Consider the following 27,637-nt stretch of genomic DNA (forward strand, 5'->3'; position numbering starts at 1 on the left):
CTCGATTGCAAAACGAGTTCGCTTCCTTGAACCTATCGTGACCCGGTTACGGCTCGAACTCATGATCGTTTGAACTGCTGAATGCTATTAAATGACCGACAGATTCTCGCCATGCCATAATATCGTTTCCCGTTAGGAAATATGCCAAACATAAGTACATAAAAGGCAAGCTTAATCAGGTTCAGGATCATTCATTTCATTGGAAACATAATTGAAATAACGAAAAAAAAAATGTGCAATTTGTAACTTTCAGTTTTAAAACCAAAACCCAAGTCTATCAATAGCTCTATCCCATGTGCTCATACAAATGCTTATTAATATTTGCACTGTCAATTGCAATCAACCTCTGTGGCCCTCTTCTCATATTTAACTGTTAGAAAAACAAAACATTCCTGTACTGCTATAACTGGAAATATTACCACAAATGACACTTTTTATGCATTTTTGCCAAATCTCAACTCGTAACGCTACTTGCACTGTTGGTAGACGATATTATTTATTCTGTTATTTATAAACTGATTGTCACTCTGTCATTTGCAGGTCAATGTTAGATGCAAATATTTTAGTTTCTTAGTCAAATGTTGAGAAACAAACTTTAATTCACTCTAAATGAAACTAAACAATTAAACATATATCATTTTCAGAAAGAATGGCTTTAATTAAAATGATTGGCAAAAGAAAACAAATCACAAAAATACAAATACATAACAAAATATGCTGGTCAATCAATGGGTTAGAAATGACAAAAAAAGATGATGATAATAATAATAATAATAATATAAAAAATATCCACAACTCGCTGTATGTATAAAACTTGATTTTCCTTTTTCGAACTAAATAGCTTATCCCCCGGTACAAACACACATTTGGCGCAACTGCTGTCACTAAATTAGGCTACTACTTAAAAGTTGCGCATATTTTTTTAAAGCTGAAATTATAAACATGTGTTTGTGCCCCAGATTAGCTGGGAAAATTCAAAATATTTTTTTACGGGGTAAATCTGTTTTGTTCAATCACCATACAAATAAGGCTACAAGTATTAAATCCAACCCTAATATTTTGCACTCGTATAAACTCGTATTTAATTTATTGTATCCATGAAAAAACTGAATGTTTATTTTGTATAAGAAGTTTTTAGTCAAGACTACATGTCAGCATAAAGAAAAAATACGAACACTAAACAATTTGTGTTTATCTATCGACACGCGCTTATTATTGAGAATTGAGTATTTTTACCTCCTAGAATAGATTTTTTTTGAATATGAAAGTCTGTGTAACATTTCGCTTAAAACATTTGGATTCGAGAGGTTATTGACAAATTTCTGATTTATTTGAAAGAAAGAAACGCATACTAAAGCTGAACATAATATTAATATTATAAAATTTACCAGACAGGGATAAGCAAAAAAAAGAAGATTTTTTTCTTATTCTTGCCTGATAAATATTATTATATAATACACTGGAGTGTTATTCTCTTTTTATCACAAACCCGTGCCACCTAAATTTGCGACTCCGTATTATTAAGATTTTCATGTGACTTATATATGCGTTATAAAAAAACATAGCGTAGAGGGCCTACGCTATGTTTTTTATAACGCATATATAAAAAGACGCTCTAAAATTTGCGTCAATAACAGGAAAAAGATCAAACTAACAGTTCTTATGTTGGTTATGAGTTAAATAGACGATGTTGAATGAGTGTAGATTCAATAATGAATTTATTGAACGAGTTGTATACATATAATATTAGACTCTTTACCATTTAACGAGTTCAATAAATTAAGTTCTGAATATACACGAATAAATTTGTATAGATCTTTCTATCACTTTGCTACATATTTATCATATTATTGTTTTTTTCAGCTCTTTTTAGCCTATATTATTTAATTACATTTAAACGGTTCATCCCTTACAATATGTACTGTACATGTCACTACATGTATCTGTTGTATTGTCTTTTTCTCCTCAAATCTTACTATTTTTATCAATATTTTTCAGATTTATTAGATATACATGTTAGTAAATAGTTTTATGTCTATATTATCGTCACTAAATAACTTATTAGCTAATGTTTCTTGTAATTTGTAAACCGACTTAAAATAAAGCTTCTTGTATCTTGTAAATGTATATGGTCCACGGTGGTAACCACTGCGGATATTATCCGTATTTCATTTTGTTACCGTAATAAACGGAATATATACGAGTAACCTACTACTTTCGGTTTGGATATTGTTGTTTATTTCGTTGTGGGTTTTTGTTTTAGTAATTTTGTTAGATCTAAATTTCTCACAGTAAGTTCAATTATTTTATAGCATAAAAGCATTGCGCACTGATTTATATATATTTCGCTTACTTACCATATAGCAGGTAAGTATAATCATGTAATTTTCATAAGGCAACATGTTTTCGCGAACAAAATACAACAGCGATTATTTAAAATGTACAACGAAAACGATAGAAATAATACATATATAAATGTAATGCCACTTCAATAATTATAAGTCATTTGCATTTTCTTTTAAATGTGTTGGAAAATGCGACTTAATGCATTGAGGAAAGAGGATTAGACCAGTCTTATATTTGCTTGAAATCTATGGTATACAGTACGGATGATAATAATTATAAGGTGGAAAAAAATCTGCATATATATGTACTTTCAAAATCACCTTTCATTTTATTCCATTTCCGATATTTTTATGTCATTCATTTGCCCATCAATGCTGTACATAATTATTTTCCATGATCATTGTCAATTTTAAGGTTCATCTTCAAAATAAACAACACGGTATGCGAAATAAACTGTTTAACTTCAAAACTACCCTTATTTTACTCCATCAATAACCAAATCATATGGCAAATTGAAACAGGGCTCTTGGCTTTGCTGTATTCAAATGTAGTGCGTTTTGAATATGAGAACTAGCATATTCCTGAATGGTTCCAACTATAGCAATGCTGGTTCTCACCTTTAAAGTGTGACACAAGTTTACAAAGAACATGATTATGTATGTTGTTTATAAGATTGATTATGATTATAACCCAGAAAACATAAATTGTAACATAATGTACATTATAGTTTAGTGATATCTAGTTATACACATGTCTTTCTGATGCTTCTAATGTCAACAGGACTTATGGAGTAAAAAATAAAATAAAAACAACTTAAATAAGCTTTCTAAAGGTCACTATGTCAATTTTAGGTTACATCTTAATCCTTATTTTGTCATTCATGAATTTGTTCAATAGAAAGGATTGTTATGTTCTTTGTTGATTAACATGAAATTTAATGAATATTTGATAAGAAGATTGTTTTACTTTAAATCTTGCAAAACACTTGCATATTCTAAGTTACTATTATTTAATATAACTTCATCTTTGATTTCGTAATATGTTTTCAATACAATATACTCTGAATCTTTGTGATATGTTTGTCATTTACAGACGCAAGTTACAAGTTATCTATAGGAAGAATGGCAGAAGTTGGCACAGTAAGAAGAAGGCTAAGTATAGAAACTGAAGAAGATGATGATGAAGAAAGAGCTAAGGAAATCGAAGGTCTTAAAAAAAGAGGGATACTACCTAGTGACTTTCCTGTTGGAGCTGGGGACTTGGAAACATTTGATGAAAATGCTATGACACAGGAGGTGCAAGAGTTACTTACCCTAGGTGAAATATCAAAGGAAGAAGCAGATGAACTGACAAGTAAAGATAATCTTTGTAATGGGGTTTATGTTGACACAATTTCTGATCCCCATGTAGCTGACCATGAACAAATGATGCCACCTTTTGCAAGTGATGGTATTCCTCTAAATTGGTCAAGGGAGGTGAAAGCGGATAAAATATACAATCTAGTAAAACTTAAAAAAGGTGATCCAGAGTATGACCTTATATCAGATGAATTTGAAAAAGTGAATATAAAAATTAAGGGAATAGAGCGGTTACAGAGCAACAGATCATTGAAGAGATTTCAAGATGAATTAGAAGATGTGTTGCGACATAGAATTGAAAGTAAGACTAAAACTATATCGTTCTATAGTCACCTTAACAAACATGTATAAAGGTTTTAATTTTAAATGTTTATTATGTTGAAAATTTAAGAACTAACCTGCAGTTGTTTAGTGTATATACACCTTTTTCAGGAAAGTTTGGCTTGATGTCAGACTTGTCTCAAACAAAAGACTACTAATAAGTTATGTTAGCAAAGAGCTTTTGTAGCTTATGTACAAGTAGCTCTTTATATTAATATATATTGTATAAATTGTATGAACCTTTTGATTTCTAGTCTGACAGTCTTTAATTATAACTGGTCACAACTCTGGAAAAACAAAAGATCTTCATGTCAAAGTAAAATACCTCTTGATAAAGTTTTTAGTGAAATTAAAGGTAAAATTCCATTGCAAAGGGCTGTTATTGAAATACATGTACTAAACATAAATGATTTTGCATTTCTTCATACACTGTCAATGGTGATAAATTTTTGCATTGAGTATCTATGCTATGTTTGTACATGAGGATGTTTAATATTGCAGCGTATAATCCAAACATTAGATATTTATATCATGGAACAAGTGTTGAGAAGGACAGAATATGTGAGGAGGGACTAGATCAAAGATTAAGCAGAATGGGTTACTTTGGTAAAGGAATTTATTTCAGGTGAGTAGAGGAGCAATTTCGGTTATCGTAATTTCTGCTGGTTTAGCTCCAAAGGGAGAGCATCAATTTTGTAATGCAGGGAACCCCAGTTAAATCCTCTGGCAAGGGGTAATTTCTCTGTGACAATAGATATCAAACAAATTAATCTAATGGACATTTGTCTCTCACAGGTGATTCAGAAATCATGTGGGATATATAGTCGGTCACTTTATAATCTGGTTAGTTATCAGGAAAATTTGTTAGGTGGACCAACTGGTGAGATATATCCAAAAATGTTTAAATTGCCATAAAAATCAATCTATTTTGTATTTTCTATATTTCATTAAACAATTTATTTCTAGACTAGGTGTTGTGTATTTATAACCGTATGATGCTATCATGGATAATTTACAGCCACATCTTATGAAAATTTTATTTGACATCTGAGTCTGACATCATCACAGACTTATTGTATACAATATGATATAAATGTTGATAAATGGATGAAAAGAATGAAAATACACATCCTACATCTATCTAAATTGTCTAATTTCCTTTATGTTCATGCTTGTTTTAGAATAAAAGAAGGTGACCCGCTTGAAATGTTTATGTAATAATTAATGTAATACCAGATATTGTAATTTGTCAAAATTTGTGTATTGTTTATTTCAGTGATAATCCATTAAAATGTGTACATTACTCGGATGACCCAGCTAAAAAGAACCCAGATGAAGCCTACATACTCAAATGTAGAGTGATTCTTGGAGAACCAAAGGTACAACACTAATGATTCTAGTCCCCATTATTTTGCTGTGACGGACATTTGTTCCCAAGTAGATGGAACATACATGTAATAAACAATCAATTAGCAGTTTTTTCCCAGCAATTCTTTTCTACTCATTATCCTGAACTGTTTATAATATAGAAATATAAATTTGAATTGTGAAATAATACTTTAAAAGTTTATTAAACATTTTCTAAAAACAAAGATAAAGTGATAAACAACTAGGAAAATATAATGTTGAGCTTTCATTTTGCTTAATTGATTCTATATTTATACAACAAACATGCAAATGTCTGCTCTTCAGCATTTTAATAGGGTCGTGGGAGGGGGGCACACATGTTTGCCTTGACAGAAAAGAGGATGGGGTAATTGTTTTATGTCTATTTTTCTCAAGTTTGAAGATTTCTTGGAATATTTTGGGTCTAGCTTTAAATCAAAGTGAAATTTGAATGTTGAAAGAAAAATCTGGATACATTTCTATGATTAAGCCTTGTGAAATAATAAAAACATACACTTCTTCAGAGAAAGATTTAAATATTAGCTTAGAAGATATAAATAAAAGTGACACTGGAATTTGGAAAGAAAATGATCATAATTGATTATGACTAATAGCATTGATGATGTGATACTGTTTTACAGGTATATGCAAATGGTTGCTATGATACAACGCTGAAACGGGAACCAGAAAAACAGGATATCTCTGATGGTTGGAGATATTATGATTCAGTAGTGGTGAGATTTTCATTTTTTGTTTGTTAAGTTTTCTTAGAGCATACATTGTTATCAAACTATTATCTTGATTGTTAATTCGTTTTATTCATTTGTCCTCTTGAAATATTGTATTGAGGGATACCTTAGGTCTTCAACCACTAGTAAAGCTGGAAAGTTACCAAATGATGATTTAATACAGTGATGGTGTGACATAAAACAAAAGAAATAAAATGTGACCTACTGTCACAGTGTCAGTGACTTCAGACCAAACCAAAAGAAAAAAGTAGATGCTCCTGATCTTATATATATAAATATATGTTATAGATTTTATTTACATGTATCTTATTATAACAGGGATGTCCGAAGGATTTCAATGAGTATGTAGTGTATGAGAACAGACGTGCCATGATCGAGTATATAATCTCATTTAAAGTAGACAAGAAACTTATGACAGATCTGCGATCTCAATCGGTGAAGAAAGTATCAACTCAGGTTCAGAAAACTAGTGGTTGGTTTAAAAATCTTCTTTTTATTTACTTCTATTATAGTGCTCTATTTATACTCGGGCATAAAAATTATAAGAAATTAAAAAGTTTTTATCTCGCTGAATTTGTATGACAGACGTTAGAATTTTCTTTTACTTTTTAACTGTTCTTTTACTCTATTGTAATTTTAAAGCAGCATGCCTCTGCATTTGTGTTGATTATTATGAAAACATAAAAATTGCTCTGTGAACGAAAATGATTTCAAATGTACAAATTAAATTATTAAGCCCTGTCTATTTAACTTTTGATTATCCAGGAAGTTCTCTTATTCTAAAAATACATTTCTTTCATTTGTTCAAGTGTTCACAATGTTTTTATGCTTTTACATAAAAGGTTTACTACTTTGATGGGGGACTCTTGTTAAAGCATTAATTATCTGTGTTTTTATAAATATACAGGTACGTCAGGTAGACGGAATTCTGGAGCAAAGTCGCTAGACGATCATTTTGCTCGGATAGCTGAAGTACGAGAAGCTGTGAGAAAAAAGCGGTTAGAGGAAGCTGGCAAATCATACATCCCTCCTTCACAGGTAAACATACATCCCTCCTTCACAGGTAAACATACATCCCTCCTTCACAGGTAAACATACATCCCTCCTTCACAGGTAAACATATATCCCTACTTCACAGGTAAACATACATCCCTACTTCACAGGTAAACATACATCCTTCCTTCACAGGTAAACATATATCCCTACTTCACAGGTAAACATACATCCCTACTTCACAGGTAAACATACATCCCTCCTTCACAGGTAAACATACATACTTCCTTCACAGGTAAACATATATCCCTACTTCACAGGTAAACATACATCCCTACTTCACAGGTAAACATACATCCCTACTTCACAGGTAAACATACATCCCTCCTTCACAGGTAAACATACTTCCTTCCTTCACAGGTAAACACACAGGTAAACATATATCCCTCCTTCACAGGTAAACATATATCCCCCTTCACAGGTAAACATACATCCTTCCTTGACAGGTAAACATACACCCTTCCTTCACAGGTAAACATATATCCCGCCTTCACAGGTAAACATATATCCTTTCTTCACAGGTAAACATATATCCCTTCTTCACAGGTAAACATACATCCCTCCTTCACAGGTAAACATATATCCCTCCTTCACAGGTAAACATACATCTTTCCTTCACAGGTAAACATATATCCCTCCTTCACAGGTAAACATACATCCTTCCTTCACAGGTAAACATATATCCCTCCTTTACAGGTAAATAAGATGTTGAGATTATGTTAGAAAGCAGCATAAAGTGGCAGAAGCTACACAACTCTTACCTCCTCAAATTAAATCATAGAAATTTCTTCCCCATGGTCATGTGCAATGAAATTTTACTATAAGCATAAATAATGATAATGTTACATAGATTTTTAGTTTTACAAGTTGATAAAGGAATATACAGGAGAATATAGCATGAATGAGATAATATAACTTGAGGCACTCTGATATTGTAAATTTTCATTGACGACTAGTTCATGAAATACCCCAGCAACTCTCAACTGTTTTCATTAAAGCATGGAAAAGACCCACATAAAGAATATGACAACTGCAAATGCTGAGCAAAAAAAAGTAAAGTATAAAGTTGTCATTTTGTTGTAACTTTTAACTGTTAAAGTTATGGGTATATGCCATTAAGAACAAAACACAACAAATTTTATGCTCATGTGTATTGTCACGATGAAATGATATTCCGGAGCCTTCCATTCTTCACTACATTTATGTAAACTACATAGTATACAAGTATACAAAGTGTTTAAGCCAATCAAAATTTTAATAATTAAAGATATGAAGTTATTATTTTTGAATCATGGGCATGTATTGTAAAGGCTGAGCTATTATGATTGCTGTTGTTGTCATTGTTGTTTTGTCATTGTGCTTTATGGTAGCCTATTATTCAAACATTTTATAAGTCATTAACATGAAACTGCAGTTGTTAGACAAGGGGCATAATTCTGAAAGTTATATTTTTATAGTTATTTTTATAGTTTTTGGAGTTATGCCCATTTTTAACTTTGATTATTTTATTAAAATTGGTTGCACTTAACAGACACTGCATGTGATGGTCTAAGACTTCCCAAAAATTAAAGAAAAGTGTCAGACATTCAGTCTGACAAACCATGAAAATCTGTCAGACTGAACAAAAATCTGGCAGATCGAAGGAAAACTTGTGTTTGTATTTCTAAGACACTTTTAGGTTTTAATTTTTTCGCCGTAAAAATCAGCACAGTCCGTACAGCTCATTTTCATCTCCTCCCTGTCATACACCAACGATTCACGGTCCTGCTTCCATTTTTTCATTAAATTTTGTCTTTTCATCCTTTGACTGCTGTTCTGCGCACCCCTCTGACATAGATTTTCATTTTTTCCAATGTTTGGCACCTTTAGCGACGCCATTTCATATTCATGCGACTTGGATAAAAGCCAGACAGTCAGACCGATCTGGAATAAAAATCGTCGGACATAATCAAATTTATAGGGCATGTCCGTCGTATTTCGGAAAGTCTGTGCTCTTGTTATAATTTTACATTGATGCATTATAATGTTACCTTATAATATTTATATCCTTTCATGATGTTAGTACAATGTATTCTGATATTTTTCCTTTGCCAATTTTTTTAATGTTACTATTTTGATTGGTTTTTTTTACATTGCCTCCCCTCCTACAATGTAACTTTTCTACATGTATATAATATTTTTACGTAGCCCTGTCCTATAATGTTTCCTTTCTATATCATATTTTTACATTGCCCTGTCCTATAATGTAACTTTTATATATCATATTTTTACATTGCCCTGTCCTATAATGTACACTTTTATATATCATATTTTTACATTGCCCTGTCCTATAATGTATCTTTTATATATCATATTTTTACATTGCCCTGTCCTATAATGTAACTTTTATATATCATATTTTTACATTGCCCTGTCCTATAATGTAACTTTTATATATCATATTTTTACATTGTCCTGTCCTATAAAGTAACTTTTATATATCATATTTTTACATTGCCCTGTCCTATAATGTAACTTTTATATATCATATTTTTACATTGCCCTGTCCTATAAAGTAACTTTTATATATCATATTTTTACATTGCCCTGTCCTATAATGTAACTTTTATATATCATATTTTTACATTGCCCTGTCCTATAATGTAACTTTTATATATATCATATTTTTACATTGCCCTGTCCTATAATGTAACTTTTATATATCATATTTTTACATTGCCCTGTCCTATAATGTAACTTTTATATATCATATTTTTACATTGCCCTGTCCTATAATGTAACTTTTATATATCATATTTTTACATTGCCCTGTCCTATAAAGTAACTTTTATATATCATATTTTTACATTGCCCTGTCCTATAATGTAACTTTTATATATCATATTTTTACATTGCCCTGTCCTATAATGTAACTTTTATATATCATATTTTTACATTGTCCTGTCCTATAAAGTAACTTTTATATATCATATTTTTACATTGCCCTGTCCTATAATGTTACTGTTGTATATTTTAATGCAGACGCAGCAGGAGCATGACAAGGATATGTGGACTAGATTACAGACACTACATCAGCTTGGTGATAAACATAATTCTGAGGTAAATGGGAGTTAACTTTACCATATTTAATACAATAAAACATGTTGCTATAATTGCCAAGAGGTTTAAGGTTGATGACTTTGAATGGCTTATCTCTTATGCTACTATTTCAGATACTGCAAGGGACTTAATTATGGTCTTTAAAAAATATGTACAATAATCTACAACAAACTTTGACTTCTTTTGATAAAAGAAATTTTTGATTCTGATAAAGCCTGTGTATCTGAAAGAATATAATAATTAAATAAAAAAAAAAACAACATCAAAAGACTGACAGTTTTGAGAAAGTTATATATTTTATATTCAGATATTTTTCACCCTTCCCCTGCTAAATTTTTCTAATGCACTGATCCAGCTTTAAATGTGGTACCATCCATTTTTATTACAGGGATTTTTATATCATTGTGTTGAAAGTAAGCACAGCCAATACAATACACCTGGTCATATTGTACGGTTCTATGTTGGCAGCAAGGGGAAGTAATTTATGTTGGCTAGCATTGAGAGAGTTATGGTTCTTGTATTGTTTCAGGGTTATGAAGAGCCTGGTAAAGACATGGAGAGGGAGCTTAATGAACCTGAAGTTGACAATGATATTCCACCACCGGTATTCTCCAAGCTATATCAACCTGCTAGCAACAGTACGATCTGTATTTGTTAAGATATTTTATCATTATTTGTATAGTCTATTACACATGTATTGACTCATTTTGTATGTCTTTAATATAATCAGACAAAAATCTAACTTTTATGAAATAAATCATGAATTATTTATAATGTTAAATATTAATGCAGCGGACAAATGGATGTCTTTTAAAAGTACAAGTAATAATTCAAGATAAAGTTTGAATGTGACGTTTAAGAAACATTAAAACATGTTTAAATAACATGAAGTCATGTTTTAGCAATGTAAAGTCCTGTTTTTCAACATTAAATTTATTATCAACATCAACTCATATTTCAACAATATAAAGTCAAGTTTTATCAAAATGAATTCATGTCTTATGGCAACATAAAGTCATGTTTTATCAACATAAAGTTATGATTTAGTGATATAAAGTCAATTTTTATCAATATAAAGTTATGTTTTATTGATATAAAGTCATGTTTTATCAATATGAAGGCATACTTTATTGATATAAAGTCATATCTTATCAACATAAAATCATGTCTGATCAAGATAAAGTCATGTTTTATCAACATGAAGGCAAACTTTTTCAAAATAAAGTTATGTTTTATCAATATTAAGGCATGCTTTATCAAAATAAAGTCATGTTCAGCAATGCCTACTTTAGTCTGATCAACTCAAGTTTTAACAAAATGTTATGTTATATCATTAACTTGCTTCTTTTCAACTTCATATGGTATATTTAACAACATCAACCAATAATTTATCAAAACTATATGTTTCAGGGAGTGTAAAATCTGACAAGGAGGAATCACAAGAGGCTGTAGAGAAAGTGTTAAACTGTTGTATAGCTGACTTTTTGGCTGTAACTGATATAGATGACAACAGACTAGCACGATATTACGTGCAGAAAGCCAACATGGATGTCAACCGAGCAATATCTTTATATTATGAGGATTTAGGATAATATTTGTTAGCATTCCATTGTTTTCTTGCCATGTGATATTTACTGCAGTATTTATTGAGTACAATATATTTTGTATTTTTAGATACAAAGTTATATAATTTGATTGGGAAATAGATTTTAGTATTGAGTGCATTATTGTAAACTACGAGTATATGTATAATATTGCACTCAAAATAAAATAACAAGGACATAAGCTTAAGTGATTTAATACAAATGGTAAGAACAAGGAATGGTGCAATATTTAGGAAATAGAGTTATTTTTGATTGTGTTATTGTAAAATAATGAATTATAGTTCAAGTTAAAATGTGCAAAGTTAAAATGTGCAGTAATATTGTGGTAGCCTTTGTGATTGATTACAAAAGCATTTGAACGATACACCATTTATTTTATTATTATATTAAAATTTAGAAAAATTGATATCTATCTCCATTCTAGCAGTCTACTAAAGAATATGTTGACCTATATTGAGCAGAGTGATAATTTTGCTGACATTATTTCGTTAATTACCATCATATCTGATGCTGTGTAGTTTACAAATATTCCTTTCCTTACTATAGAAATAATAGGAACTATTTCTAACGTTAAGGTCTTTGCATTGCCCTGACAATCAATACTTATTTTATTTGATTTTTAGTTTAGTAAATTTATATCTATGTTATATTGTTTTTACATAAATTATAGTAACTGTAGTGGTTACTTAAATATTCAACAATAGCTGTAGGTACTAGTTAAGGTCATTGACTTTAAATCATATACCTCTCACTATTGAGAGTTTAAATCCCATCAGGAAATTTAGATTGACATCATGTGGGGAAACCATCCATCAAGCTTACACAAATTTGATTGTTCTGCTCGAAATCCAGTCTGTGCTCAGAATAATGTATACGAGGGAAGGTATCTGAGGTCTACCTCAACAACTAAAACTGAAGTGGCAGCATGGCTAAGTGGTTAACACTTCGAGTAGTAATCTAAGGATTGCTGGCCATATGCATTCAAACCCTGTCAGAAGTGAGCCTTTGTTTGCTGACACTTATTTCTTTGTGCGCCTAAACAAATTAAAGAAAATAAATTATTGTATAAACTATGTAAAACAAGAATGTCACCTTTGACCTTTACACTGTTGGTGTCACTTTAACCAAATTTTTTACAACCCACATTTTTTTAAAAATATTTAAAACCAGGTAATATAGGATCAAAAACCTAGTGAATTGATGAATGCAGATGATTTGAACAAAAATTATATAAACGATCAAAATTGTATGACTTTAAGTTTATATTTTCTTCAGTAGCTCTTGTTCTAATCAATGATTTTTATAACATGCAAATAATTGTTTGATATTAAAATGTACGAGGATTAAGGATATTGAATGATATTGACAACAGTTCTGTTAATAAAAACAACAAATTGTTGATTGGTTATTTACTTTAATTTTTGTCCTGGTCATTTCTCCTCAAGTATGAAAGCTATGGACTTGAAACATCATAGAATGATAGATCTTATTGATAAGAAGTGCAGTGCACAGAAACTGCTGCTCTGCACTTATTATTTTTTTAGTTATTGCCCTTTGTTATTTTTCATATTTCATTTTTGTCCTGGCCATTTCTCCTAAACTACATTGTTCACAAGGCGACACATCCGACTCGCGGAGTTCTAGTTTTATTATTGTATTAAAATTTAGAAAAATTGATATCTATCTCCATTCTAGCAGTCTACTAAAGAATATGTTGACCTATATTGAGCAGAGTGATAATTTTGCTGACATTATTTCGTTAATTACCATCATATCTGATGCTGTGTAGTTTACAAATATTCCTTTCCTTACTATGGAAATGATAGGAACTATTTCTAACGTTAATGTCTTTGCATTGCCCTGACAATCAATACTTATTTTATTTGATTTTTAATTTAGTAAATTTATATCTATGTTATATTGTTTTTACATAAATTATAGTAACTGTAGTGGTTACTTAAATATTCAACAATAGCTGTAGGGGCATAGGTTGCTGACTAGTTAAGGTCACTGACTTTAAATCATATACCTCTCACTGTTAAGAGTTTAAATCCCATCAGGAAATTTAGATTGACATCATGTGGGGAAACCGTCCATCAAGCTTACACTTATTTGATTGTTCTGCTCGAGATTCATTCTGTGCTCAGAATAATGTATATGGGGGCATGTATCTGAGGTCTACCTCAACAAGTAAAACTGAAGTGGCAGCATGGCTAAGTGGTTAACACTTCGAGTAGTAATCTAAGGATTGCTGGCCATATGCATTCAAACCCTGTCATAAGTGAGCCTTTGTTTGCTGACTAAGAAACTTTACACTTATTTCTTTGTGTCGGTTAGTTCCAGAAACAGAGAGTGTGTTATATAAGCTTATAGATTCCCAAACAAATTTAAAAAAAATAAATTATTGTATAAACTATGTAAAACAAGAATGTCACCTTTGACCTTTACACTGTTGGTGTCACTTTAACCAAATTTTTTACAACCCACAATTTTTTTAAAAATATTTTAAACCTGGTAATATAGGATCAAAAACATAGTGAATTGATGAATGCTGATGATTTGAACAAAAATTATATAAACGATCAAAATTGTATATGATAATCTTGTTATTAGTACGACTATAAGTTTATATTTTCTTCAGTAGCTCTTGTTCTAATCAATGATTTTTATAACATGCAAATAATTGTTTGATATTAAAATGTACGAGGATTAAGGATATTGAATGATATAGACACAGTTCTGTTAATAAAAACAACAAATTGTTGATTGTTTATACATCTGATTGTTGCTATTTTGTATTAAATTAATGTTGCCAATTGTTTATACATCTGATTGTTGCTATTTTGTATTTAATTAATGTTGCCAATAAAAGGTTTTGTATACTGTATAACTAAACAGAAAAGAATTGTTGAGACATATAGTTTGCATTCCATAATATTGTTCATTAAAGAATATTGTTTAACACTTTGACTGCTGGTGGTTGACTGAGTCTACCTATTCAGCCAGTGCAGACCAAGATCAGCTGGCAGGTTCTGCTGTCTGATCATTGCCTGCACTGTTGTTATCTAGTCAGTTCATATTTTAAAATATTCACTAAAAATGATTGATGGTTAAGTCCATATTGAAGTTAGTCAAGTCCATTTAAAATATTAAGTGTAATAAGGGTAAAAATTTAATTAGTTATATTACATATCTGTAGTACATACATATACATTATATGATCTTATTGGTTTTACATGTATTGGCGTGTAATGAAACTGTCTCTGAGCAAATCATCTACTTTAAACATTTTAGCAGACAAGTTTGATGAAATTTTTCATCATATGACATATGTTAAATAATATGTTTTGCTGTTTTGAACTTGTTTTAGAATATTGTTTTAATCTGTTAAATAACTACATGTACAATGTACGTTATTCATGTGATAAATTACAAATTTAAAACGTTTTATGTCACAACTCTGCTGAGAATCAACAATAAAATTATGGAAAACAAAGTTATCTTACTGTTTATAGATTTCATTATAATATTTAGTAGTTGTTATAACCTTTACCATTAAGGAGATTATATTATTTGTTGACAATGATCAAATTGAAATTGGATTTTAAGTGTTTGTTTACCCCTAACAGGCTGCTGGAACAGAAATTGATAAGCCAGGCTTGTCTGTATAAATCCTTGCAGTTTGAACAGACTCTATACTATTAGTTGCTCAATTTGTTTAGATTTTGAAATCCCTGCATTCTCTTCAAAAAAATATATATACTCACTAATTCCGCATCATCACTTATTTCACGGTAATGGCATATTTTCATGTGACCAGTGCTAAAATTGGTCAGAATTGACGTATTTTATTCATACAAACAAAGATTAAACAACAAAGATTTTGTGCAAAATATTTTAAATCTGTAGATTTTTACATAAAACAGAACAACATTTTAAAACTTCTGCAAAAAGCAACAATAGTCTATTAAATTTGTGCATACATGTATGTCTGAAACAATCATCATTTTCTAAATGTTCTTGTTTGTTGAGTTACAATGTAAAGATACTAGATACTTTTAAAGTGACATAATGCCCATCCAAGGGTATATAGTGAGTGAACGGGTGAAAGTCAAAATAAGTTTTCATTTTGGCATAATTCCTTTTAATTTAATAATTAAGTTCGCATAAACAATAAATAACTCACAGATCCAAACGAAATTTCTGTAAATATCCATTAGAATTTACCTATAACGCTTAGTTTATAAAAAGAGTGGGGCAGTCTTTTTAAATTTTAGACAGATTTATAATTTTATCCTAAACATTTTCCAATATCAACTGTTGGTCAAACACCATTTTGACAGTCAATCTTTTCAAATATAAAGTCAATTCAGCTCAACTTGACCATGAAAATATGAGCATAATGTCACTTTAATATTCAAAATAATGCAAAATAACATGTAAAAATTTTAAATGAAACATGAAAAAACTGAAATAAAGCACCATTACCGCGATTTAAATGATAATATACTGTTTTCAAAATGGCCGACATATGGTCTACGTCTGGCTCATTTAAAGTGATTTTGACTACATATATTGTTGTTTCCTTGTGTCATATAGCAGAAAATACCTATATGTGACAGCTTATGACAATTTTTGTAGATCTACCATAAGTTTTATGTGTTGTTTTCTTTCTTGCTTTAAAGCGTTAAGTACCGTGAACTAAGAGGAGCACAGTATAACACAAACTTGGCAGATTCATTCATTATTATTTGAGAGAAATATTGTAAGTCCGCTTAAAGTACAGCTACAGATATATAAACAATCTTATATTTAGCTCCATGGTACAGCATAAGAAGAATGCACAAAATAATATTGTCAAATTACAGCCTTCTGTCATCAGCAATATGGCCTCTTTCTTTCATTTAATGGAGAAAAACTTGCACTTGATCTACTTAATACGTGTTTGTATTTGTTTTATCATTTTGCGCGATGTCATTGATGATTCATTCACAGGCTGAAAAATGTGCCATTGTGACGTCGGGAACAGAATGACGTCAAATAACGCCGTCATTGAGTCTTTTGGAAATATTCTTTGGAATCAACTGTTATGAATTCAAATGCCGATTTTTGTTTATCACATGAAGTCCTGTGATTTTTTAATTAAAATAAATTTGATATTAATAGCTATATTTTCTGAAAAATAAAAAATAAATAAATCTCGTTCTCGTATATACATACGTTATTTGACGTCGTCGCCGTGGTACTAAATGACGTTCGTTATGTTTGGGCGGAAATAGGTTGACAAGGAGCAGACGACAAATTTCCGGGGGAGTTTTAGTGTACAATTTAATTAAAAACACCAAAAAAATCGTGATGGAGTGGGAGGAGTCACCAACGAGCAGTTGTGAAACATTAGAGAATAAGTATAGTTTACAATCTTGTAATATTTTAAATGAATTACGAAAATCTGGCCAACTGACAGATGCAGTCATCAAAGTTGAAGACCAGATCGTTCCTATTCACAGAGCTATCCTGTCCGCATGTAGTCCATACTTTAGGGCTTTGTTTACAAATGAATTGTTTGCTACTAATCGAAAGGAAGTTGTTATTCCCGGTGTCAGTGCAGATATTATGAAGTTGATAGTTGATTACGCGTACACCCGACAAGTTGATGTGAACGCCACCAATGTGGAACTTTTGCTGCCAGCAGCCGACCAGTTCCACGTGAACGGGATAGTCAAAGCTTGCTGCGACTACTTAGCTTCACAAATGGTCTATGAAAACTGCATAGGAATTTACAAGTTTGCCAAGAGTTACTTCTGCCACAATTTGGAACGCATTAGTTTCCGCTTTCTCATGCAGAATTATTGTAAAATCAGCGCGCACAGTAATGAATTCCTACAGTTGACCGCCGATGAGCTGGCTGAATTACTCAGCCGAGATGAGCTCAATGTCAAGAATGAAGAGCTGGTTTTCGATTCTGTCCTGCGCTGGATTGATTACGACCCTGAACGCCGCAAAGGCAGTATGGCGAAGCTTTTAAGATCCATACGACTTGGACTTCTGTCCACCCAATACTTTGTGGAAAAGGTTTGTTCTTGTGGTTCTTTATTCTTCAAGTATACATGTATATACATCTACATTTTACTGCTGACCAATCATATTTGGCTCAACTTGTATAAAATATATATAGTGAAATAGTAAAATAGTTGACACAATTTAGATTTCTGAAAATAAAGATATTCTGTTATATATATAATATGTGGGTAAAAATTACCGATACTTTACAATTTCAAACATTGTTTTCCATAGTTTTGCATATTTGGTATTTATTTAGAGATTTGATACATCTGTTAAACATTATATTATGTTAATTTATCAAGGTGAAGCCTCACCCATATGTAAAGGAGTCGGAGAATTGTAAACCAATTATCATCAACACCCTCAAGTTTCTGTATGACCTTGACATGGACAGCAAAGATGAGGTAACTTGTATATGTAATCTATCTTATACATCTACTTAATTAATCTAGCTTTACATCTATTTCACCTAATTATGATGTTTTTTTACATATTAATTATTTAAATTTAAAAAATGAATTATGCTCATGTTTTCCATTTTTTTCTTAAGATAAATTTTGATATAAAACTTGTTAATTATTGAAGATATATTTGCCTAGGGATAAATACGGTCTACCAGTATTTCAAACGGATACAAGATACAATCTAATAATAAATTTTGCCACCTTTTGATGTTATTATACACTTATATGTATTTGATTTAAACAAAATCTGCTGGTCAACAATTTAGGTTGATGCAGTGAACCCACTGGCCCGGCCCAGAGTGCCACACGAGATACTATTCGTGGTAGGGGGGTGGAGCGGTGGCTCACCTACCAACATTGTGGAGACATACGACACGAGAGCTGATAAATGGATCATCTGTGAAGCTATGGACACTGGTCAGTTTAGCTTGTTCATTTTGTTATTTTGGTGAAGATGTCTTTCTATACTCAGTTCAGAAATCATTTCATTTCTTTCGCGGCTATGTACGAATTTAAATACCAATCCCCCCCCCCCCAAAAAAAAAAAAAAAAAAAATAAAATAAAATATAAATAAATACATGTAACTAAATAATTTCATCCCATCAGTAGCATGTTATTCTATTTAATTATAACTTATTCATTATTCATAATATAATATAAAAGTACATGTACTCAAAATGACAACATTATTTTTCATGGAGTTAAACATTATTGGAAAAGTTAATTTGTTGTAAAATCAAAATGAAAAGAATTATTTTACTCTATATTGTTACAGGTCCTCGTGCCTACCATGGTACCGCGTGCCTTGGCAACGTTATTTACATCGTGGGTGGTTTTGATGGAATGGAGTATTTTAATTCTGTACGATGCTTTGACCCCGTCTCTAAATCCTGGGCAGAGGTTGCCCCGATGAACGCTAAAAGGTAGATAATTCTCTTTTTATTATCTCAAAAAAAAAAAATGTTATCGCGATTCTTTTTTTCTTGTATTATATTTTATGATTTACGTAAAAAGTCAATGGCGTTGTGCATTTATGAAATATAGGTTAAATAGATGGATCAACTTTTTACCAATTTATGATAATTATGTAAAGTGGCTATATTTCATTTTAATACAGATACTTACGATATATTTATTATTTGTAAAGTTTTGTTTTTCTTAAGAGGAGATGGGTTTTTTTTTCTTCATTTTTTCTTCTTCAGAACTTTAAAATTTTCATTATCTGTATTTCAGATGTTATGTGAGTATAGCAACCCTGGATGGTCTGATATATGCTATGGGAGGCTATGATGGTCACAATCGTCAGAACACAGCTGAAAGATATTTCCCAAAGAAGAATCAATGGTCTCTCATTCAACCAATGACCCACCAGAGGAGTGATGCCAGTGCTACATCTCTAGCAGGTACGTCACATACATTTGTATCTATGTCGTCTGCTTCTAAAAGCCATTTTGAATGTTTAGTATTCCGACCTACAAATTACGGTAGTAACTTAATAAACTGATATTCAATTAGAATCTACGATTACATGAAATACCTGTATTATGGGACAGAAAATTTGCATTTGTTACACAATACAATACTTTACAATTGAATAAAGCAGAAGATGAATATCGCTCTAACGTTGACTTTGTTTATCAGCATACTTGAATATTGAAAAGGTATTCATTTTGAGCTGTAAAACAGTAGCAACATTAATTTAGATATACGAACTAAACATATATTTATCTTCAGGAAAGGTATATATTTGTGGAGGCTTCAATGGACAAGAGTGCTTACTGAACGCCGAGGCTTATGACCCTAACATTAACCAGTGGACAATGATTGCCCCCATGAGAAACAGGAGAAGTGGGGTCGGCATTATTGCATACAGGTAAACCATTTCTTACTTTATTTTGATATTCTGTCCTTTTTTGTACTATTTCTTACTGAACTATGTAAAAAGGTGAAAAAAGCTTACTTTCTGGCTTATAATATATTTTTGTTGTTTCCATGCTCATTATTATTGTTAACCAGTCTGAAGATTTGGAGTAAGTTAAAATCAAAATATAACTTTTAATATAAGAATAGGCAAGTTTTCATTCCTCCAAGGTTAGGCCGATAAGCCAGGCTTGCCTATGGACGACATAACAGGATGGCCTGGCGCTATACATGACTGTGTCAAATGTCGTCAAGGCAGGCTGGCCTAGCCCTATATGAACCACCTAACATGACTCTGGCTCTATATATGTGTCGTTTGTCGTCAAGGCAGGCTAGACAAACTCTAAATTCCTAACGCAACAGGACGGTCTGCTCTATACATGTGTATAGTTCTATATATATATTAAAAGTATTGTGTCGATAAGGCAAGCTAGCCTTAAACAAAATGAACGACACAATTAATTGGATTTATATTTTATAGTGTCATATGCCGGCAAAAATGACTGGTTTTGCTCTAAAAAGTTGTATATATCGACAAGGTAGACTGGCCTAGCTCTACATATATGAGGCATGTGTCGAGAAGGTAGGCTTGCCTAGCGCTTTTCATATGTGGTATATGTCGATAAGACAGACTGGCCTAGCTCTACATATATGAGGTATGTGTCGAGAAGGTAGAATTGCCTAGCACTTTTCATATGTGGTATATGTCGATAAGACAGACTGGCCTAGCTCTACATATATGAGGTATGTGTCGAGAAGGTAGAATTGCCTAGCACTCTTCATATGTGGTATATGTCGATAAGACAGGCTGGCCTAGCTCTACATATATGAGGTATGTGTCGAGAAGGTAGGCTTTGCCTAGCACTCTTCATATGTGGTATATGTCGATAAGACAGACTGGCCTAGCTCTACATATATGAGGCATGTGTCGAGAAGGTAGGTTTGCCTAGCACTCTTCATATGTGGTATATGTCGATAAGACAGACTGGCCTAGCTCTACATTCATGAGGTATGTGTCGAGAAGGTAGGTTTGCCTAGCACTCTTCATATGTGGTACATGTCGATAAGACAGACTGGCCTAGCTCTACATATATGAGGTATGTGTCGAGAAGGTAGAATTGCCTAGCACTTTTCATATGTGGTATATGTCGATAAGACAGGCTTGCCTAACTATCTGTATGTGTCATACGTCGAGACAACAGTTTGGTGTAGCTGTAGACTACTGTATGTATATGTATACTATATGTATACATGTATTTCCATCGTCACTAGAACTTAGAGCTATAACAACACTATATTTGTTATTACTTATAGGGATCATATATTTGCACTCGGTGGTTTCAATGGTATCTCTCGAATGAACACAGGAGAGAAGTATAATCCTGCGAAGGACAGCTGGACCAGTCTACCGGAAATGTACAGCCCAAGATCGAACTTTGCTGTGGAGGTCAGTTTTACAGTTTACTGTTATTTTAATTAATAGGGGCATATTTGATGTGGGTAAAAATACATGTAAAAAGTTTTTTTCTTTATTTTATTGATTTGGATGTATGGAACGATTATTTTTTGTCAGATTTAAGCCAACATCTTGTGCTTTAAAAAATGTACTTTTCATCTTGTACTTTTTAAGTATTAATTCATGTAAGGAAAACCTTTCAGCCTATTAAAAGAAAGCTGACTTTTTTATATATGATTCACTTCATACATTTTTTTTCTAAGATATGTCAGTTAAGTTGAAAGTTTTTTGATTTTCATCTTCCGTAATCTGTAATTCATAAGTATCTTCTAACAGTAACTAAGTTTCATTTTCACGTTAGGTTCTGGATGACATGATATTTGCTATTGGCGGTTTCAATGGAATGACCACTATTTTCAATGTAGAATGTTATGATGGTACCACAGATGAATGGTGAGTTATTTATTCTTTCTACATTCTTTCCTCAACATTTCTTCAATTTCTTTCATATGAACTGAATATTTTCTCTCGTTTTATACTCATTCATTCTTCCTTTTGCTCACTTATTCCTTCTCCCCATTTCTTAATAATTTAATTTAATTTCTGATATATAACTGCTACAGTAGATATCATTTTCTTGAAGACCCATCATGGTTTATAGAAATATTTTGCATTTCCTAATTTTTCCCGATTTGAAAATCAATAAGTGATCGTTCTTTCTTTTATCCCGGATCTTTACAGTTTTTTTTCCCGTACGTTTTGAATACTGGATGAACACATAAATAAATCCGGGTTCATTTTATAACTTTTAAAAAGATTTTCACTTGACACCATATTTATACTTATATAGGTATGACGCCACCGACATGAATTTATACAGAAGTGCACTTAGCGCATGCGTGGTTACCGGGTTACCGAACGTCTATGACTATCTACACAGGGACCGAGATAAAGACGTCATCGAGAAGAAAAGAGCAAGAGCACAAAACAATGCCGAATAAATTTAATATTTTAGAATGTTACGAACAAAATTATCTTAAAAGGCACATTTAAAATATTTATTTTTGGCAACATTATTTTCTAATCTTATATTTTGAAGTATTTGAATATCTATTTTGTTTATTTTTTTTTTGGAAGTAACACTTTACATCGGAAGTATTTTTATGAAAAAAGTCATTAAAACATGGAACAATAAACTAATATGTGTTATGTCGTCATGTAAGTTTATGCATTTTATATTTTAGAAATCCTCCCTATGCGACATGATTAACATTCCGAAAATTTAATGTTACACCAAAACTATATTTAACCGAAAAAAGTACAAGTTTGTGTGTAAGTTTGAATATATATTTTGCCAAATATATGGCATAACAATTACAATGTAATCCTTGTTTAAACTAAATGACTGATGTTAAAGGAACTCCACTGATCGAGGTCCAAAAGACTAAAAACTTAAAATTTGATTTTCTTACATAGACCAGCTGGGGCAATAATTCATTCTAAAGAACATTAAGAAATATACGCTGAAATAAATTTGAATTCGTAATTTTGTGCTACACTTAGCCCGATTTAAGTGAAACGCATTGAATCTCTTTTTCAATTTTGGTCGATTCTTTCAATTATAATATTTGTTATTGAAAAACAGAGTGAGTGAATAATGTGAAATTTTGCACGCAAGTTTATTATTGGTCTAGCATTAATTGGAACATTAATCTCGAAAAAAGATATTTTCAACCTCGTCTTGTGGAAAGACCTCATTTTCTAACAAGAATGGGCACTTTTTCCTTTATTTGATTAGAGTTTTTAGACAAAGGTGCAATTACAGTTCTGCGTGCATAATAGCTTGGTGTTTTTATAATCTGTTGTGATGTACAATTTATATTGTTTTTTCTATAATCTATAAACAAAATTTGATATTATTCTTGCTACGTAAGCTATAATAATGGCAATTTCTACTGTAAAATATGTTGCGGCTAAATCCAAAAACGAAACTAGCGTTGACATTGTGTAACATCAAAGCGACTCGGACATGTGAAGATGTTAATCATTTTTTCACAAATGAAGTAGTTCTTTTCTGGATAATCACAGTTAGTATTTATCCATTTGTAGCCATGATATTTTGAGAGTGAGATGTGGTGGTCTTTATCTGATGAAAACAGCTTTAGCGTTGCCCCAAAACTGACTGGTCGGGGGTAATGGCTCTTGTAACGAGGTTGTCCACTGATTAGGGTCAAACGGGACTCCAGGAACTTCCGTCTATCCGGTAGCTTCCATTTCCTATGTAATCTAAATAAAATATACAGCATTTCATTAATCATGGAAATAAAATTTAAGAATTGCTCTCATAATCACAATCGAATTCCCTTTTGACAAGTCAAATAGAATATTAAACTTAGACGTTAAGTATTACATTATATATCACCATACTTCTACTGCGTTACTAACGTATTGATGGGGTTATTCCTGCATTTATCGGTATATTATGGCATTTTTTATATGCTCGTTAAAATCCCTTTAGTTTTACTTGACAAACATTTAAACAATTACATGTAAAACATGTAGAAAATAAAACAAACGAGAGTAGAGCTTAAGGGACTCGATCATAGACAAATTCCTGACCTGGTATGTAAAGATTGGGAATATTCCTGTGAAAAGTAAACCTTTTTCTCGTTAAGAACTACCAACTTTTTACAAAAAAATAGATTTTCTTTTCATGACTAAACATCATTTTGTGTTACGCATGCAAAAAAAAACAACAACTATGTACGAAAGACCGGTGGTGACATTTCACGTTCACGAATTCATGATTTCAAGATTTTAATATTCCATTATTTTAGAGTGAAATATTGAATTTTTAAATCGTGAATTCATGAATTCGCGATTTCATAATTTCACGATTTCTCTTAAAAACCTGAATAAATGAAATAATGAAATCGTGAATTCATGAATTCATAATTTCATTTTTTAAGTAAATCGCGAATTCATGAATTTTATGACTGTCGAATCTTGTGGCTGTCTGTTTGAACAAGTAATAACGATCCAAAAATAGTTGCAAGATATTTTCTACAAATCGTTGAGAATTTAGGCGCCATTATTCCAACTTTAATTGGTAGTGATCGAGGCACAGAAAATGTAATAGTTCGTCAGCTACAGATATTTTTCAGACAAGGCCATGTTGATGCCCATTCATGAGGAAGAAACTTTTTAGTGGGCAAAAGTACTTCAAACTAAAGGATAGAGTCTTTATGAGCAATGTTACGCCGACAAGGCATGGATTTCTGGACCAACTTATTTAAAGATATGCGTTGCACAGGTCTTTATAATGATGCAGATATTTTTCATCGACAATTTTTATTATATTGTTTCATGCCAGTTATTTCACGGGATCTACAAAATTTTATGACAAGAGTGGAACTTGCATCAGTTGCATGACATTTAATCTTGTTCAAAGGAATGTGGTCCTCAAGGAAAAACTGAGATATTGTTAACCATACCCGAGTTGAAAAAGAAGAAAAGTTATCACCACAATGTTCACCATGGTGATATAGACATTTATTACCCTTCCAGATTTTTTCCGCCTTTTTGATTGGATATTGATCACCCGAGAGAAATTGATATAACCGAGCCAGACGGGTAATATACACACTAAATTTCCCCGTTGGGTACCGAACGTTGTAAACAACATGCGCTGAGGTGATGCGCGTACGGTTCGATTTTACGCGGTGTAAATTCCGATTTACAAGCACTTTTTAACTGTCAAATGATAAATATTTACCAAAGAAGAGTAATGATACATATTCCCATCAGTATTAAAAAGAAATATGACATTGTGAAAGCTTGATATTAATTACAAAAAAGTGCGTTCAATAGACTACTCCTTTTCTCTTGTTTACATTCGTTAGGTACGGGAAAATTACGTCATGTACTTATGTGACGTCATGTTGTGATGAAGAGGTACCCTAAAGGGAATCTTATTTCGACGTTTCATTTGAAACAGCAATGATTTTTTAAAACATCGTCTAAACTCGGCAGGGGAAGGGTAATAAAATTATTATTTTGGTTTTGGAGTGATATATGTGGATATATTACCTACCAAGATAAAATATCACCCTCGCCTAACGGCTCGGGTGATATAAAATCTTAGCAGGTAATATATCCATATATATCACTCCAAAACCCAAATAACATATAATGTAAAAACATTATATACGCGGCAACCAAAAACGTCGGGCTGTTTGCCTGAATTTATTACCTTGTTTAATTTGATAAGTTTTAACGGTAGGGTGGAACTGCAGATGAATGCTGAAGCTGCTTTTAATCTTTATATATCTATCATATAATTTATTGATCGAATGTAACAATATAAATGTTCATCTTTACAAAATTTATGTTTATGTTGATAATGTATTTAATATTTTAGCTCTCTTGTACTTAGGTGCAGGGTAAGCGTTTGTGGCAACTTTTGTCCGTCGTAATAGTATGTCTTTTATTCGTTAAACAGTTTTTATTAAATTTAAAGCACACTTAATAGCGGTTTTAGTCTTGTTATGACTTTGTCGAAAAATGTTTCACTCTCTTTTTATGATTTTGGTAACTCTTTAATATATCGTATCTTATATATTTAGTAAATATTCTGGTAAAATACCACGAAATATTTGACAAAAAATAAAATAGGTAGCCACACAACATGAGTATATCTGAAAATTTCATACTAAAAGTCACTTGTAGCCAAAAAAACTTTTGAGCCTTGCAGAACGCTTCTGGTTTTGACATCAAATATTGTCCCTACACTTTTACTAGCAGTTTTGGACATGTCCTGTTCAGGTAATTTACCGTAATGTACTTTTATGCCTAAACAAAATATTGTGCTCGAAACATTTGGATTAACGACTATTCTTGCATCATAATAAAGTATAAAAAGTATTATATGTATCATTGACAAAAATTTGTTGTCTCATTATAATGTGCACAACAGTTGGTAACGTAATTTAGTTTCAGGGAACAAAGCAACTATATATTCGTTTATAAAGCATAATAGTACTTTGTAATATTGATTTTACTATTTTTCAAGACATATACATGTGTAATTCAAAACCTTAGAATTTGTTGTTTTTTTTCTGAATGTTTCACAAATCTTCAAACCTTCAGTTTAGGGCTTTCATACATACATACATACATACATACATACATACATACATACATACATACATGATCACTACCGCACAAAAAGTACTATCACTTTGTAAAAAATTTATCCAATGTCATCGAAAAAGATTTTACATTTTGGCCAACAACAAACGCATTTAGGGGCTTAAAGTCGTTATTAAAATGCTAAAAATCCATCTAAAGGTTTTTATTATATTTTGGACATAAAGCAAACAGCGTGACATCTGACAGACGTTAACATAAAAAGTTAAAATGTAATTATATTTTATCATTTATATACTGTTTATCATGACTACCATAAAAGTAAAATCTAGTGATATTTAATATTAATCATCTTGAAACAAGGCTGCATTAGCAAATGCCATTCCACCGCATGTCAAGCATCAAAGAACACATTAACTAAATGATTAACACTATGAGATAACAATGGAGTCAATAGACAAAGACCAGTCGTTGATTAGTCAGAATTATTTTATCAGTTGTAAAAATAAATCATATTTCAGGTAATTCAGATTATTTTCTAAGTAACCCTTTATAACACAGCTTTTAGACAGAGTAGTTGCCTTGAAAAACCGAGTTCTTAACCATTCGGATTTATAGACCGGTCACACAAATTATCAGAAACCGAGTGGATTTGAAAACCCTTCATAA

The 27,637-nt window shown here is 31.5% G+C and overlaps 2 protein-coding genes across 3 annotated transcripts; both read left to right on the forward strand.

The window, feature by feature from the left end:
• The first annotated feature begins 2,201 nt into the window (after nt 1–2,201).
• On the forward strand, nt 2,202–13,282 carry LOC132713776 (uncharacterized). Of its 2 annotated transcripts, none has more exons than XM_060696454.1 (10): nt 2,202–2,291; nt 3,439–4,005; nt 4,527–4,650; nt 5,302–5,404; nt 6,053–6,145; nt 6,479–6,632; nt 7,068–7,198; nt 10,235–10,312; nt 10,842–10,950; nt 11,723–13,281. In XM_060696454.1, the coding sequence occupies exons 2-10, from the start codon at nt 3,468–3,470 to the stop codon at nt 11,902–11,904; spliced, it is 1,512 nt and encodes a 503-aa protein (XP_060552437.1). In that variant the 5' UTR covers nt 2,202–2,291; nt 3,439–3,467; the 3' UTR covers nt 11,905–13,281. The 2 variants fall into 2 exon arrangements, with proteins under 2 accessions (XP_060552437.1, XP_060552436.1); XM_060696453.1 differs by having other exon boundaries at nt 2,233–2,367; nt 11,723–13,282.
• A 3,887-nt stretch (nt 13,283–17,169) lies between these two features.
• On the forward strand, nt 17,170–23,020 carry LOC132713777 (kelch-like protein 10). The gene is made up of 9 exons (XM_060696455.1): nt 17,170–17,988; nt 18,282–18,383; nt 18,710–18,860; nt 19,220–19,367; nt 19,678–19,847; nt 20,179–20,317; nt 21,679–21,811; nt 22,182–22,273; nt 22,671–23,020. Exons 1-9 carry the CDS (start codon nt 17,272–17,274, stop codon nt 22,819–22,821), a joined length of 1,803 nt encoding a protein of 600 aa, XP_060552438.1. The 5' UTR covers nt 17,170–17,271; the 3' UTR covers nt 22,822–23,020.
• The last annotated feature ends 4,617 nt before the right edge of the window (nt 23,021–27,637 follow it).

The sequence above is a fragment of the Ruditapes philippinarum genome, unplaced genomic scaffold (assembly GCF_026571515.1).
Source record: "Ruditapes philippinarum isolate M1 unplaced genomic scaffold, ASM2657151v2 ctg4646_1_1_1_1, whole genome shotgun sequence".
Classification (NCBI taxonomy): domain Eukaryota; kingdom Metazoa; phylum Mollusca; class Bivalvia; order Venerida; family Veneridae; genus Ruditapes; species Ruditapes philippinarum.